Below are 17,271 nucleotides of genomic sequence, written 5' to 3' on the forward strand. Positions count from 1 at the left end.
AAACATAACTCTTGCTGAGGTAGAACCAAAAAACCCAGGAATTGGAAGAGACCTTAGGTAGTTAAATGTCATTTACTTTTTTCATTCAACAAATACTTATTAAGTGCCTGTTAGGTGTTAAGTACTGCTCCAAAGGCTGTGGATGCAGTCGTGTCTCAGGCTGGTGGGGAGGTAAGCACTAAGTATGTCAGCAACGAAATCCAGGAGGTGATATCAGATAGTAATAAGGACTGTGAAGAAAGTACCAGGGTCATGAGCTAGAGTCTGGCTCCGGAGAGGGGACTGCTTACATAGTGTGGTGATGGAAGGCCATCTGAGGATGGTGATGGAATTTCAGGTCTGTCTATGGGAATAAGTGCTATTGGATGACTCTTGGGAGTATTCATTCCCAATCACTCAGTTACTGACTTAATAAAATGTTTATTCTGTTCCTTCTGTGTGCCAGTCATTTTTCAGTGAATTAGGGGTGAAGCAGTGGACAAGACAATGAGCCCTGCCCTATTGAAAGTTTTGTTCAGCCTCAAAGCAATCATGGGGTTTCGAGGGACCAAGAGGTCTGTTAACTTAAGTCTCTTATTTTAGAGGTGAAGGAGTTTAGGCCCAGAGAAGCAAATGCTTTGCACGTGCCTCCCGGCCAGTGGCTGGGCTTTGCAAGACTAGAGCACAGCCCTTAGCTTAGGGTCATTTCTCTTTGTCACTGGACCATGCGGGATTTCCATAAACATCTGTTTCAACAATTCCAGTTTCAAATAGTGCTGGGCTTAGTATCGGGACCCAAAGATAAGTCATTTTCCCCATCAGGACCTCCTGTCTACTCTAAATTGAAGAGAACATGATTGAGGGTGGTTAAGATGGTGCCTCACAGGCACAGGTATCAGGGGTTTAGTTAGGGATCCTGCCAAGTGTATCTGCAGTAAACTACATGTTGTTCCATGAGGCTTCTCTGCGTACATCCTAAATACCTGTTATGTAACTGGTCCATCACTTATTAGGTGTTCCAGGTATGTAAAATTATAATAAGGAAAATATCTGTTGAAAACAAAACAACAAAAATGAAAGGAAAAAAACACACTGTATTTTCTCAAACTCAATATACATAGTATTGTGGATGTCCGTGTGTACAGATCATATTTTCTTCTCTCCAGTAATAAGAGTAATACAAAGTAACCTCTCAGTTGATTAGTCAGAAACTGAAGAACTAATAATTAGGTTCTGTTCTCACGTGGAACAGTAATTTCACCCAGAGGAAAGCACTTTATGACAATATTTTTACATCTCTTTACATTCTTAAAGAGTGCATCTTACATTTCTCATCTCATTTAATTATCACAATTCCGGGAGGTAGACAGGACAGGATAATTATATCTCATTCTATGAATGATAAAATTGACACTCAGATTATGGAATTTTGTTCAAGATGCCGTGATATTCTAGCTGCTCTGCAAAGTGTCTGCCTCAGTGAAACTGGTCTGAATGTCTATTAATAACCTCTGTTTACAAGTTGCAAATAGCAGGCATTATAAAAGCTGGACCTAATACATCATGCCATGACGCTGAGTTTAGGATTAGCCCCTCTGAGTTACTGGCCAGAGAACCTCTATACTTATCAGTGTGAGACAGCCTTGTTTTGACAGTGACAAAAACCCAAATAATGTAATATACTCCACCTAATGATTTTCCATTGGTTGTGTAAATAATTGTCGATAACTAACCAACAAGAGTTGTCATATTCTTATTGTTAACAAGGGCCGGAACACCAAAGAGAAGTTTTGGTACTCCAGAAAGGATTTAGTATGGGGTTTGGAAAGAGTACTACATAGAAGCCAAGGTCATTGGTTAGAAACCTTGGTTTCTATACAGTGCTCAGCTCTTTCACTAGTTTACAACATTAGGCGATCAACTTTCCTGAATGCAGTGTCCTAGTATATAAGGTGAGAGAGTTGGGCAAGATGATTTTAATAAATTTTTTCAAGTTCAAGCAAACTGTGTATTTGTGAAAGGCTGTAGCACAGCAGTTTGCTAAAGGTTAATATCTCCATTCAATGTAATTGCCATTAAAGGGAACCAGATAGCAAGAGATAGGAAAAATCTGTTAATTGGAGAACAGTGTGAAGTAGAAGAATGAACAGCATTGTCTTTGGACTTAAAAGACATAGGGTTTCGGGCTTCCCTGGTGGCTCAGTGGTTGAGAGTCCACCTGCTGATGCAGGGGACACGGGTTCGTTCCCCGGTCCGGGAAGATCTCACATGCCACGGAGCGAGCCATGGCCGCTGAGCCCGTGCGCCCAGAGCCTGTGCTCCGCAGTGGGAGAGGCCACAGCAGTGAGAGGCCAACGTACCGCAAAAAAAAAAAAAAAAAAGACATAGGGTTTCAAATCCAGCCACATTTATAGGCACATGGAATATAACAGGGGTAAGAATTCTACCATTCTACTGACTGTTGTGGAGATCAAATGAGGTCCTGGTTGTGTACAGTTACTAAACTTTAAAAACTACCAAAGCAAAGTGTCAGTTTTTGTTTTGAGAGTATAAAATGATGTAAATTACTTTCATGAAGAACTAAGGTATTTAAGGGTTTGAGGTATAATAATTTTACATAAAAGGAAGAACAGCTTTTCCACAAAATTCTCATGGAAGTAGGGGGGAACCTCTTAGGAATCCAGGAGCCCATTTTATGTTATTATGTAATCCAGTTGTCCTAGAGTATCATGCACAGAGTTCCTTCAATAATCCATTTCTTTAAGTAGAGATGTAAAATATAAGAAATTTGATGATGAAACAAAAATTGGAAATGTAGTGCTTACATATAATAATTAAATGATCAAGGAATGTCAAATTAATTCAATCTATGTTCTACTCTCCTAGAATTTGTAAGAATTACACAAAACTAACATTTATTATACAGCCAGGCACTGTGTACTTGTTTTCATATATGTGATCTCATCTAGTCCTTACAACACTGCCATGTAAATATTTTCATTCTCCTATACTAGATGAGGAAACAAAAGATCGAAGAGGTCAAGAAAATTGCCTAGATTTCAAACCCAGGTCTCTTAAATCTACCAGTAATTCTCTTACCTCACATAACAGACTCTTCTCTGGTTCCTGAGTTAACAAGTCCCAACAGACTGTACCTTAATGATGTTGTAAAGGGAAATCTATGATCTGACTTAGCTTGGAAGGAAAGGAATTCTACTCTTTTTTTCCCCTCTCACAATGATCTCAGTAGAGTGCTGTGATCTTTTAATTTTGCTCCTGGCATAAAGGTCTGACACGCTTGTCAAGTCCCAGCTCCCCCATCATTTTTCTCAAGGGTTAGGAGACGTTCAAGATAACTGTTTTTGTTTGGAACGAACTAGCATTCCACAAGGGCTACACATTTTAAGGTAAAATCGCACCTCTCTGGGCCTGAAGGTGTAGACAAACTAAATGTCCTTTAATGGAGATTCTTTTTTTAATTCGCTAAAGCTCAGATTGTAAGCCCAACCTAAGTGCTTCAGAATAAACGGGAGGGCATTATTTACTTTGTGAAGAATGTGATTTGTGGCTCATGGAAAAATTGAATAAAATGATCTAATTGTCTTGATGTTTGTGTCCTTTCTGTGGGTTTTTTTCCCTTGTGGTTTTAAGACACATTTCTTAATTTTAAATCCAGTTTATTTAGTTCAAATATAAACAGAAAATCTTATAAGAATTGTTTTCCCTAAATTCTGTGTTAATAGTCACACATGTTTTGTTTGAGTTAGTTTAACACCAAGACACACGTCTCTAGCAATGTTGAGTTCCCTTTTACCAATGCTGCCCAATACACTGATTTTGTTACAATATTCTTCCTGTGAAATGAATTTTGTCTCAGTGTAGGCATATCTGGGACTTATATAATGAAGACTTTTGTTATAACACAACATTAATTCCAAAAAGTGTTATAATGTGGGTTTTTATTTCAAGAGCCAACTCAAATCCCACTTAGAATAGATTCCCAGAATCGTACATCACCACCACATTGCCTGCTCCCTCACCATTCATAAGTAATTACTCTCTTCTCTGTGTTCCCATCACACATTACTCATTCCTCTATAACAGCAATTTGTTGTGCCCTTCGCCTCTAGTCAGTTATTTACAGAAGTGTCTACCTCTCCTACCATGGTGGGAACCTCTGAGGGCAGGCATGGTGTCCGTCTGTTCTCTCTTCAGCCGTACCTGCCAGGATGTTAAATGTTTTGTCCCCCTCTTTAGGCTTCCTGCAATGTTAAATTATGTGGAGAGGCAGCTCTGCTTATCAGAAAATCGTGTGAAAAGTGTTTTAAAGGGTATTTATGAGAAAGCTGAGGTAACACAGGCGTTAGATGCAAAGAGTTGTGCTCAAAAAGAGTAACAGAAGTGACAAAAATAAGAATGTTGAAGTCCTTTTACTGAATTTTCAGTTACATGTTTCATAGCTGTCATTTTGCGTGTGGCGGTAATGACATCAAAAGAAAATACATCTTGATGTATTTATCAAATGTATAGCATTTGATAAATTGACTCAAAATTTTTCCTGTTTTGAAAAATGAGAATTCTCATCTACAGAGTAGGAATTTTTATTCTAATTGGAAAATCACAGTCATAGGGATGGGATATCACTAGGCTTACCATTGTTATTTTCAGACTGTTATTTTCAGTCTGTTTTGAAACACATACTAGATATAAATACAGTATAGATCTAGATTAAGATATAGATATAGGCAAAGGACACTTGGAAAGTGCACAAAAAACTTTCAATAAGTAATGCGTGCCTCACTGGGAGGCAGAGCTGTTGGGCAGTTTTGTACTGCAGGCTTATTAGGAAAACTACCAAGATAAAATGATGTCTTCATTTGTGAAGGAAACCCAGAAGTACTGTCATTACCTGGGAAGCCTTGATTACCAGAATCAAGAATAAGTTTGTATTCCAGAATTAAAGTAGGTAATACAATTATTTGAGTTTAAATAATGTCAGTGGCATTTCAACGGAGCTTGCTGAGTCGTAGCCCTGTTCTCTTCTTACTGTACCGTGTTGCTATTCTGTTGGGAACACCTACACTTAGGCTGTGCTTCCCAACCTTTTTCACATCACGATTCACGTGGAAAGTGATGGCATTCATTCAGCACACTGGCGTGAGTGGATGAGGCTTCGCTTGGCCCAAGGTGACTGCTCAGGGCCTATGGAACCCCTGGCCCCTTCTGACCCTCCCAAATACGGTATACCTGGGGCCCATTTGAGGCACACTGTGTCTTAGCCTGCCGGTTGAGAAGCTTTGCACTAGAGACTTGTTTTCCAGGATTAAATAGAATAATTTTATTTTATGTCAAGTATCCAGAGTTTATTCGTGATGAAACCTATATTTGTGGAGCATCAATTTTATGCAAGGATACTGTTGTAGATGCTAGGGATCCAACAATGAATTTTCTGTGTTACCCCGTGGGAGCCAATGAAATTGACAGTAGACGAACTATCTTAAGATCTCAACGTGTTTCCTCTCTTTATTTATATGCATGTAGCTTGCCGGTCGTCAGCCTTATATTTGTAATGTGGAGTATGTATGTCTACTGAAATATGGAACAGGTATACTGCGATATAGCAGTGGGGTTATCCAATGGATGGAGAATTAGACCTATACTCTAATTCCAAATCTTCCACTAGTAGTTTTCCCTCTCTGCACCTTAGTTTCTTGAATCTGGTAGTTGGACCAGACGGATGGGTTTTAAACTGTACTATATGGATTCCCCATAGGCTCCATCCTTTCCTGTTCTTTATCCAGAAGTGATTTTGGACTCTTTTGGATATGCTTCTTTGATAAACTGTTTCCCTGAACAAAGGATTATGGAAGGGGGAGGCAAGTGAGGGAAGTTGAAAACTTCTAGACCAGAATAATCTCTAAAGACTTTTAAAAGTCTCATATTTTCTAACTCTCCTTTTTTTTTTTTCTTTTTATTCTTAGCTCAACAAGACCAAAACTGTATGTAGAACATGAGATGTCACCCTTAATCTTTCCAAGAGTCTTTTCTGTTCCAGTATTGCTTTGGTACCTAAAAAAAAAAAAAAAAAACAAAAAAAAACAATAAAGACTGAATATAAGATCACATTTTAATTTTATGAAATGAAAATTTTAACATTTCTAAATGTCAATACTTTATAGTCTTCCAAATCTTCAAGTATTTATGTCTCTTGATTTAAAATCTTCAACAGCGACCACACACACACCTAAGTAATATATAAATTTTAGAAATATTATTTTCTCCATCATCTAACTAGTAGTCAATGCTTATGTTACCTGTATGCTTCATGTAGATTCAGATGATTCTTCCAGCTCTTCTGACTGTGAATTAGAGAAGTTATTTATACAATATCCAAGGATAGAAAAGATACAACCAGATTGTATCTCTAATTTAAAAACAGGTGCATTGGGGGGTTTTGTGTACAAGATCTGTTGGTGATTTTATTTTTACTTTCACTTAACTTTTTGTTTTTAATCACAATTGTATTGCCGTCATTTCAGAAAAGTTTATAAGCTGTGCCTTTTAGCAGTTAAATAATTTCTTGGTTTTTCTGCTACTCTTAACATCTTCTCTTGTTAACCACACTCTCACTGAAGTAACTGCTTAAAACATTTTCAAAAACTTCTTAAAATCTCCAAACAGGGCCTAGGATTTTTAAAAAGCGTAAAATCTAGACTCTTCATTCAGCTTAATCTAGAAGGTGTTTCACACCTGGTTACTTGTTGCCTAATGTGTGTCATGGACCATGGAGGTCCTGGGCAAGGATGCTTACTGTTGTGGATGCTGTATTGCACTGCCCGGACCCCCTTCAGGACTGAGGCTCTCACTCCCCCACTGGCTGGGATTGACGGTTCACAGCTGAGTCCCTCTCTTCTTCCTTGCAAGCAGCCCGTATCCATTGGCTGGCAGATGTAGGGATATAAAAGCCCTACCCCCTAGCTTCAAGGAAAGACAATTCTGCAGAGCCATCCTAACTCCAGAGTTCTCCGTGAAACCATCAGAAGCCTTTGTTATAACTGAATCATAGTTCAATTCCTCCCTCTATCCAGATGCTTCCTGTTCTCACCCACAGGCATGAGCTCAAAGCCACTCTTCAATAACTTCTTTAGTGCAAAGCTCTGTTTCAGAATCTGATTCCTAGCAAACTCAACCTATGACCATAGCTCCACACGGGGAGAGCAGGGTGCCACTGTTTGGTCACGGAGGTTGACATAAACCTTTAAATCAAGGACATTATAATATTCAGTGTCATAGAAGCATCATACAATCCTATGGGAGTGGAAGAAGTGACTTATTTTGCTTGGAGTATAACAAAGGAAGAATTACGAAAGGTTTTGCAGAAGAGGTAATGTTTGAGCTTAACTTCGAAGAATGAGTAGGTCTTCTCTAGACAAAGAAGGATGTGAGGTAGTCTGGGTTTGTAAAAGAACACAGCTTATTAAAGATGTGGCAGAGAGCTCAGTGTGGCAGCTGGAAGGTGGGCTCCACGGGTGGGGTCCCAGTAGAGATGGGTTCAGAGCCAGGCCATTAAACACTCTACTGATTTGGAAGGTTCTTATGCTGGAGTGTCCTCTTCCTTCCTAATTCCCGTCTGTCAAACTTGGCACCCCTACTTCACATACAAGATGTAATTTGAGTAGATGTACTTAGAGACACCCTTCTTCCACTTGTTTGCTTGAAGACTTGTTATTTCTTTTTCTATTTCCTTAAATACTATTTTATTTATTAACCGTTTCATTTTAACCTGCTTCAGAAAAGCCTCATGTTTATATAAAGAGTGTATCTTTTAGTCCGGCTTTAAAATAACCTTCTATAAAAAGACACAGAGATCTTTCTCTATCGTGCTTAAAATTCTACCCTAGCAATTTCTGGAATTCCAAGTGGTAAGGTACAGTAAAGTTTAGATAGTCCAGATTTCTAACACCTCGTTTCAAGCCTCAGATGAAGGGTTGTCCAGTTGTTTTTAGTATATCTCTAGTAATGGAAACATTGACCTTTACCTGTTTCTGTTAATACTGATATATCACGGAGTAACAAAATTGCAGAGTTGGAATTAATCATTGTTTTACAGGTGAGAAAACCAAGGTCTAGAGAGAAGAAATCATTTACCTAAGGTAGATGTTGACAAATCCAGAGGGACGATTCATATTCTTCATCTAGCAACTTTGTCTCTCTATGGCTACATAATGAATTCATCAGATACCTATCTGAATTATTGGGAGGCAGGAAACGGGGGTACCAACCCCTCCTCTGTCCCTAATCATCTCCATGACTCAGGTCCCAGCTGTATCAGTCTTCCAGGTCTGTTTTCTCACCTGGGAAATCAGAGGCCTGGACTAGAGGAACTCCCAGAGCCCTCCTCCCAGACATTTTAAGAGTCTTTATCCTTTCTTTAGGAGCAGATATGTCTAAGGGTCCTAGTGCGCCAGTTGAAGACTGAAAGGAGAAATAAAGAGGACGGGCTGAAGAAGATTCACACGTCCTCCTCAACCATTTGCTAGTCCAAGCTTCTAGTCAGATGCATTCTTGGAGCCTTTATTTTCTGATTTAGGGGCATTTTACAATAGTCTCACTTTAGGTATATTTTACACTGTTCTTCCTTTGTAGCAGAAATGTTCAGATTACCCGTTCTTTAAACATGGACCATAAAGTCTTTCCTTAGAAACTGACTCTACCTTCTATGCTGCTGCTGGTTTTGAGTAAATGGGCTTGAATCTTGCAGCCAAGCCTCAATGCAAACAAAAATATTTTCTGGTCAAGCATTTTCTCGTTTGTTCAACTCCATTACAGGGTTGGCTTTAAAAAAAAAAAAAAAAAAAAAGTTAGAACCCACAGAAGAGCAAAACACAAACCCTGGGAAGACAGTTTCCAGCCACATTAGCTCAGATCACCAGGGTAGAAAAGAACCAGGGCCTTCATTGTCGAGACCATCGTCATCTCCACTCTCATCTTATGTTCTTCTGCTATTTTAATTTCACCACTTCAAAATGGGGGGAAAATAGGTTAATAGTTTCCATGAGTTTAGACTGTGACCAGAGGCATACTAAGCAATTTCAGAACCTCCAGCAACCGCAGCTTGGAGGAGAGTACGGTGACGGATTTACTGTCCTCTGGATTCCAGAGTTAGGGGAATCGGGCCAGCACTGTGATGCCAAAGTGCGATGTAAACAATATTCCTTCCTGCATTCTTTTCGCACACATTCATCCTGAGTTTCTTTTTATTCCAGGTAGTATACTGGGTGAAGCATGGGACAGAGAAATACATTCTTAAGGCATAGTCCCTGCCCTTAAAGAATTGCAGTATAGTAGAGGAAATAGACATATGTGCAAATAATTTCAATACAGTGAACACTGTAAGTGCTTTAAGCAGCATGAATTAAGTGCTCAGGAAGGGGAGAGAAAGAAGCAATTTATTCCAACTGAAGGCATTGAGGAAGGCTTTACCGCCTTCTGACCCGTACCTTGAAAGGTCAAAATAGCAAATTGTGATTCCTTCTAGGCATTAGCCAATGCACAGAAATATGGAAGTTTCTCATAGGTTTGAACAGAAGTGAGCAGTCTGAGACGTCAGGGGAATCTGAGCCTAAAAAGGGAGTTTGCATGTCAGGTAAGGAACGAGCTATTTTCACATTGTGGAGTCATATAAGTTTTTCTAGCAAGAAAGCTGCTTGGTCACATCTGTGTTTTAGAAAGGAAGCTGGAAGTCACTGTGAGGATGGGCAAGTGTTACAGGAAGAGAGATGGAAACAAGAAGCCAGTCAGGAACTGTTGCTGTAGTTGTCATCATCACACTAGTTATCTACCTATAGGCACGCCTTGCCTCATGCCCATTTAAAGGTTCTAGTGGTGAGAGGGAAATTACTCCTTGATTTCCACATCCCTTTGAGTTCTGCATGATTCTAATCAGATCCCCATCCCAGGTTTATTCTAAATCGTAGACTCATTGAGTCAGTCCAGACTTCTCAGTTGGAATATAGCGTATTACATGTGAAACATGGCTGTTGGTAAGAGAGCATGGTATTCTAGGCAAGGATAGAAAGTTAACAGCTAATTGTATCAATCTATCTGAGTCCTGACTCAATAAATGGTATCCCTTTTAAAGGGGGGGGGGATTTATTTTTAAAGCTGAGCATATTTTTAAAGCCAAATAAATTGACTTTCTTAATTAATTTCTCAAAACTGGAACCCCTCTAGGTTCAACATTTCCATCAAGAGTTCACAACACTAAGCGTGGGAATGGTGTTTGAATCAAGGCTTTAAATGATCCAAAGCCTCATTGATTATGCTGAGCTCTGATTGGGTTCTGCAACCAGCATGCTCTCTACAAGTCTGGGTCATCAGAAAGACCACTCTAAAATGTTAACATCCTTGGTGACCCCACTAGGATTTTGATGACTAATCAAGTTTTAGAAGTAATAGCGAAGTATTCTTCCAGTGGAGAACCTGGACTATGTAGTTCAGGGGTCAAGAAACTATCACCATGGCCAAATCCAGCCTGCTTTTGTAAATAAAGTTTTATTGAAACACAGTCATGCCCATTTACTTACACACTGTCTATGGCTGCCTTCCTGCCACTACAGCAAAATTGAGTTGCTCTAACAAAGCTAGAAGTATTTACTACATGGGCCTTTACAGAAAAGTTTGCTATTACCCCTGCTGCATTGGAAAGGAACACGAGTAGAAGTCAGACAACATGAGTTCTAAATCCTAGATTTGCCACCCAGAACCTGCATGACCTTAGAAAAGCCACTTGATCCATCTGTGTTTCGTTCTCTCTGTAATGAAGATATATACTCTGCCTTCCTCCAAACACTGTGATAAGTACGTGAGCCCATGTGTTCTGTAACAGTGCTTGCCATGCTGTAAGTTACTACATAAATGGAGCTCTTCACGTCTTAGCCTAACGTTGGCATTTTTCTTTTCCTCCGCAGAATACCCTGGAGCAGTGCAGCGTGTGCTCCAAGCCCATCATGGAGCGGATTCTCCGAGCCACTGGGAAGGCCTATCATCCTCACTGCTTTACCTGCGTGATGTGCCACCGCAGCCTGGATGGGATCCCGTTCACCGTGGACGCTGGCGGCCTCATCCACTGCATCGAAGACTTCCACAAGTAGGCAGCCTGCTCTCCCTCCTGCAGCCTAGGTGTCCTCTTGGGGTCTATTCTTACTGCCTGTATCCGGGCCTTCACACTCTTCTCTCTCCGAGCTATAGGATCTCCGGATTTGGTGGGACGTTATCCCCTCCTCCAATGCAGGAATTGATATGAGGTACTCCATGTGGTCCTCCAGCCTGGCCTCTGCTTCAAGACTTCCCTGGGGCTTATGCATCACATCTTTGTGTAGCTCTAATTATGAGGAAGTTGACTTAGCCGCAGAACATGTGTACTGGAAAGAGGCAGGATCCTGGGGTAGCTCTCCCTGGCCTAAACATGAACAAGATATGTGACAGTGGACAAATTGCCCAATTTCTCTGACCTCCTCAGTTTGGTCATTAGACCAGACCCTGTCTTAAAGCTTCCGATCTGAGACAGCCTAGGGTTCTCTCTAGAGCTGACCTCTACGTCTTGGCCACTCTGCATATAGGAGGTTATGGGAGGGACTGGCACAGGGAACAGTTCAACCCCTCTTGCTAATGCAGCCTCTCACATATTTGGAGGCTATCTTATGCCATTATCAGCATATTCACACCCTCTGCTAAGCTCTACCCCCACCCAGGTCTTCTCTTCCTCAGGATATTTCCTAATCTTTCGATGACGATTAAAAAGTAGAATCTTAAGGTCAAGACCGCTTAACAGATGGGCCTGGAAAATTATGTCACCACCTCCTCACTTCTCTAATTTGTCGATCCCTCTTTATTATAGCTGGAGTTTTCATGACAATTGTATAGCTTTGCATTTTGCTTATTCTTATTTGGCCAGTTTGTTGGCTGGTTAATTGGTTGATCACATTTGTCGCATATTTCCAGGAACCATACGACAGCTATAGATGTGGTTTGTAAATGACAGACACGGAGGTTCTGGCTCGTGTTTGCTTCGCAGTGGCTTTAAGAACTGAGGCCGTCAGAGAGATGAAGCTCCTACGGCTCACCAGTTGGGGTATCTGTTCTATGGCCTCCAGATGTGCACTCCTGTGGGTTCATTTTCACCGCTCTGTTGATTGTCAGCAACTGGGAGGTACTTGCCACAAACAGTTTGGGGACCTGAGATTCATATTTTTTAAAAAAGAATTTCCTGACCACTTTTCAAGTAGCAGGGAAAGTGAAAGCCTCACCGAAAGATGTGAGGCTGAATACATTGAAAAAACAAAACAAAACCCCAGAGGCAGGAATTCTCGACCTGAATTAGATAAGAAAGGGCTCACTTTGAAAGGGCAGTCACAGCATAAATTGTACTTCACGTTATTGATATTTTTAGCTTCTAATTACACATGAAAAAAAAAAAAACCTGCGTCTATTTAAGGGAAGTGAAAAGATACCATTGGGGAGGGTATTTCTGTCACTGTTTCTCTCCTTTCTTAGACTTACCCTAATCCAAGAAAGACTGATAGATATAATCAGAGCACACATGTTTCTGTTGCTGAAAAAGACTGATATGTTACACCCCTCAATTAAAACAGGAAATCAATTCTGACGAATGTAAGTTTATATCTATGCCATTTATCTTTCATTTCTAGGAGTGGGGAGCATAATTAGAGACTTGTGACTGGTGACATGTGTGTGGGTCTGAACACTCCAGGAAGGCAGACTTGAGCAACTGAAAGGGAAAACGAATCTGAAACCCCCAATGCTTCCCATCACCGCTAATTCAGTGGCCAGTTAAAATACAAATTATTAAAAATCATGTTGTCTGCATGATTGGCAGGTATGCAGGGGGAGAAGCTTTTTGATCTTTTCTCCATTTCCCAAAGAAGAATAAAAGATACATTTTACAGAACTCCGTTTCTGAGTCTTGAAAGGACTGGAATAAAAAGCAGCTACAAGTCCAACCCATTAGCCGTGTCAGCCATGGACATTGCATGGCTAAGGAGAGTGGACTGCAGAGAAGGGGAACATAGCTGCCTTCTGCAGATTCCTGGTCATTCTGAACAGATCTCCCATTTGTGAGCTTTTGGGAGATGTATTTCAATTCTGTTCAACCACATCTATGAAGAGCCCTCTATGTGCCAATTACTGTGCTTAGTGCTAAAGGAGAGAAATTGCATAGGTAGAAATACCTAGAGAAGCCCCTGTCTGCATGGAGCTTGCCAGGAGGAGGGGAGAGAATAAGTGCAGATTCTGTGTGATAGGCACCAGGCAGAAAAGACTGTAAAGGTGACGATGTGAGGCACAGGCAAGGGCTTGAGCTGTCAGAGCCAGAAGATATTACTCGGCCCTGGGATCTGAGTAGGCTTCTGGAAGCAGAGTGTTTTAAACGGGAAATGAAGATTCTTGGCAGAAGGAACAACTTAGGCAATAACGAAGGGCCCAGAGTGAAGAAAGGCTCTCGATCCGCTTGGCTGAAACTAGAACAGCCTGCGAATAGAAGCTATGGTGAGATGCACGAGGCCCAGGAGAAGGGATTTATCTCTCCTGCTTAGAAACCCGTCCTTTAAACTGGTGCTTCCCAAACTTCAGTGGGCTTACAAGTCACCTAGCGATCTTGTTAGACTGCAGATTTTAGTTCAGGAGGTCTGGGGTGGGAGTGCCTAAGATTCTGCCTTTCTGACAAGGTCCCAGGTGGTCTTGGACTGCACTCTGAGTAACAAGCTTTTGAAGTGCTATTTTTAAAGCCTTGCTTATGGGCTGTCCCCTCCATAACTGCCATCAGTCAGGGTTGGCCCAAATCCTCCATCCTATTAGGCAGAAACCCTTTCCCATATGTCATTTCAGATGACTGCTCAAACTAGTTACCTGGCAGACTGCCTGTATCGCACCCTCACCCCCAAAACACACACACACACACACACACACACACACACACACACACACACACACACAGACTTACTTTCCATTTCACCTAAATGGCCATCTTTCAAGGCCCAACTCAATTATCATCTACTCTAACAATCCTCCTCTGATCTCAAACGCTCCCTAAACCCATGTTTGAATTTATATCTCCTTCTCTATGTTTTATAGTTTTGTAAATTCACTATAGATAGCACTTTACATAGCCTGATTAGTAAAAAAGAATACACACACACACACACACACACGCACACATGCTATTTTACAGTAACCCCCTTAAATCATTTTTGCAATATGGTAGGATACGTATATATGTTAATAGAACAAATGCAGAAATATATAGAACTCCCTCACCAGTGTGATTGCTGGAGTTTGAGTTTATTTCTGTATTCCCAGTGCCAGGACAGTGAGCTCAGAAAAGCAGATTGATTTAACTGACCCTTTCACTGTGTGGAGTCTTTATTCCACTATCTGTGCTTTCTTATCAGGGATGTTACATGCATCCATTTATTTGTTTACTCAGCATCCATTTGTGGATTGCCAGAAATGTGCCAGGACCCAATGATTAAGATCATCCCTCTCTGAGCTTTGGCTCCCATGGCTGTAAGGCAAGAATGATAAAAGTATTTCTTAATAATGTTTGCTATGAGTAAAAAATAAGGCTCAGGGTATAGAGTGCTTAACAAGGCTTGGCGCAATAATAAGCACACAATTTTAACCATCAGAAGTGTTTGTATCAAATTAATTTTATTATTATCGTCTGCTTAGTGAGCTGAGCCTTGAAATAGACCACCTGGGATTTTTAACAATCCTCCAAATGCCGGCCAAGGAACACAGTGGGGACGGTGGAAATCACTTCCTGTCTCTTCACTTTGCCTTTTCCCATCATAGAAATGAGGCCAATTGGTAAGAAGAAATCATTACTCAGCAAGAATACAGTCTGTGCCTTTCCAGAGAGGAACCTTGAGATTGAACGTAAAGGCCTGAGCAACATCTTTTTATGCGAAATGTGGCAAATACTTCATTCCATTAGATATTGCCTGACTTTCTACCTTCTGCACCAGCCACACTAGTTATTTCTAGAAACTCAGAAATAGAGCAAATCCTGGCCTTTGGAAGCTCACAGTTTTGAGGTCTCCAAAGATATGCAGATAATTACTGCTAAAATAGGCAATTTCAGTGAAAGATATTTTATCCTCAAGGAGTTAGTAATCCTACTTGGGGACATTGGGGAAGACTCACAGATAAAGTGATAGGCAAGACACACTTCTGACCTCACAGACTTTACAGTCCCATTGGGTTTGGGGAAGGAAATTTTGCAGCTGATTCCAGAAGGCTGCTTATTTCACTACTGATGACCCAGATTCAAAAATAATCAAGTAGTCCAAAGCAATTTTTTTTGCCACTGAGTATGAACTTCTTGCATAAAATACCAATTATAACAACTCTGATTACTGCCGCAATTGTACCATGATCCTTTAAATTTTTCTTTCATAGCAATCAATTGATCTGCTGCTTAATTCATATTTATTTAGATTGCAGCCATACAGATGCCTTTTGGGTGCTGCTAGGAAAATTAATATGTACATATAGAGTATAATGTATGTAAAGATGCCTTGACAACCATAAAGTGCTCTGCAAAGAGTTAGATTACTATCATTATTTCTTTTTAAGTCTCTCTACAAATAGATAAATTTTAACATCATTAATCTTAAAACCATTACTGAGCTGCTCAGTCAAACTGAGCTGCTCAGTCTTTCTTTTTTAATCTTTTCAGTTCTTATCCATGTCCGTTTCAAATCACGTCTCATTTCACACCTTCATAAAGACAACACCTAATTTCCAGAAGATACATATGGGTGCACAGCCTATATTTGCAGCCTATTAATCTGTTACGAGAAAAAAAAATGTTACGGCCATGGGTCATATTAAGGAATATTAAGAGATTAGGAAATATTAAAATTCCTCACCAAGAGTTAACCTCAAAAACATATGTGTATATATGTGTGTGTGTGTGTGTGTGTGTGTGTGTGTGTGTGTGTGTGTGTGTGTGTGTGTGTGTGTTGGGTGGTATATTCATATACACATACCCTTTGGAAGTTCTAAAATCCTTTGAAGAATAGAGAACTGGACAGCTTTATAATTTTTTCTTTTTAAACAAAAGTTTAACACAACCAAAATATAGGAATTGCAGATTTGGCCATAGGAAGTTTGGTATAAAGAGTATTTAAACTCGCTAACCTCTGCTGCTTTGAAAAGATACGTATTTGAGGTTTCTTGTGTTCATTCCTAGAATTCAAGACACATTTCAAAGAAGAGGCTTAATAATTGGGAATGAGGCAAAGTTACCAACCTCAGGATACTTGGGTAGGGCTTGGGGAGCACATACAAAAGTCTAGAAGCAAAAGTCAGAAACAAGTAGGGGCCTCCTTGCCTCTCTGGCTGACCTGCCCAAGCCCAGGGTTTGTGTTTGCGATCTATCCACAGGTGAATCCCACGCCACGGCAGCTCTTCATGCAGAAGCAGTTCACACACTCACTCCCCTACCTCACCAGATATCGTGGTATTTATCATCTAGAAGGACCTCAACAGTCACCAAGTGTGAGTCCCTTATTTTAAGCTGAGGAAGCCGACTCAAGGAAAGTGACTTTTGCTCAAGGTCACACAAGACAGCAGACCAGGTGTCCCGGCTCTTGGTTTACACCTTTTCTTTTCACCTCCAAGTCTCATCTTTTTGCCAGTGTCCATGCTCAGTATCTAACCAGAACTCTCTCTCCGTTTCCAGGAAGTTTGCCCCCCGCTGTTCTGTGTGCAAGGAGCCTATCATGCCAGCCCCCGGCCAGGAAGAGACTGTCCGGATTGTGGCTCTGGATCGCGATTTCCATGTTCACTGCTACCGGTGTGAGGTCTGTGGTCAGTGCCCCCTCACCCTGCCAGGCCCACTAGAGCCAGATTTTCGTAAATATAGCAATTATTAAATCTGGGGGAGCCCCTAGTGCCTGTGTTCATGGGACTTGTGTTTTACAAGAGGCCTGTAACCCAGGCTGGAAGTGACAAGGGAAGCCTCTTGGCTGAGGGCCATGTCTTCATTTATACAGCAAAGGGCAGCAAGTCTTTCTCCTCTAATCTGGGTATGAAAAGGTATAAGATCATTCAGAGAATGATTTTAAAACATTTTCTTATTGTCCTATGACTTACCCAGAGCCCCTCTTTGAGAGCACTTTTCTTGTTTGCTACTAGCTCTCCTGAGTGCAGCAGTTCGCATTAGCCGTCTGCGAGAGATAGTATGAACTTCTTTATTACCACATCCTC

At 40.8% G+C, this 17,271-nt stretch overlaps 1 protein-coding gene across 5 annotated transcripts in view; it reads left to right on the forward strand.

Moving 5' to 3' along the window:
* Positions 1–17,271, forward strand: part of LPP (LIM domain containing preferred translocation partner in lipoma) — a 694,580-nt gene that overhangs the window by 660,950 nt on the left and 16,359 nt on the right. For all 5 annotated transcript variants that reach the window (XM_049710229.1, XM_049710230.1, XM_004278484.3 and 2 more), the window contains 2 exons: positions 10,950–11,128; positions 16,745–16,865. In XM_049710229.1, the coding sequence (XP_049566186.1) occupies positions 10,950–11,128; positions 16,745–16,865 (300 nt within the window). The remainder of the gene's footprint in view (positions 1–10,949; positions 11,129–16,744; positions 16,866–17,271) is intronic.

This window comes from Orcinus orca, chromosome 5 (genome assembly GCF_937001465.1).
Source record: "Orcinus orca chromosome 5, mOrcOrc1.1, whole genome shotgun sequence".
Taxonomy (NCBI): domain Eukaryota; kingdom Metazoa; phylum Chordata; class Mammalia; order Artiodactyla; family Delphinidae; genus Orcinus; species Orcinus orca.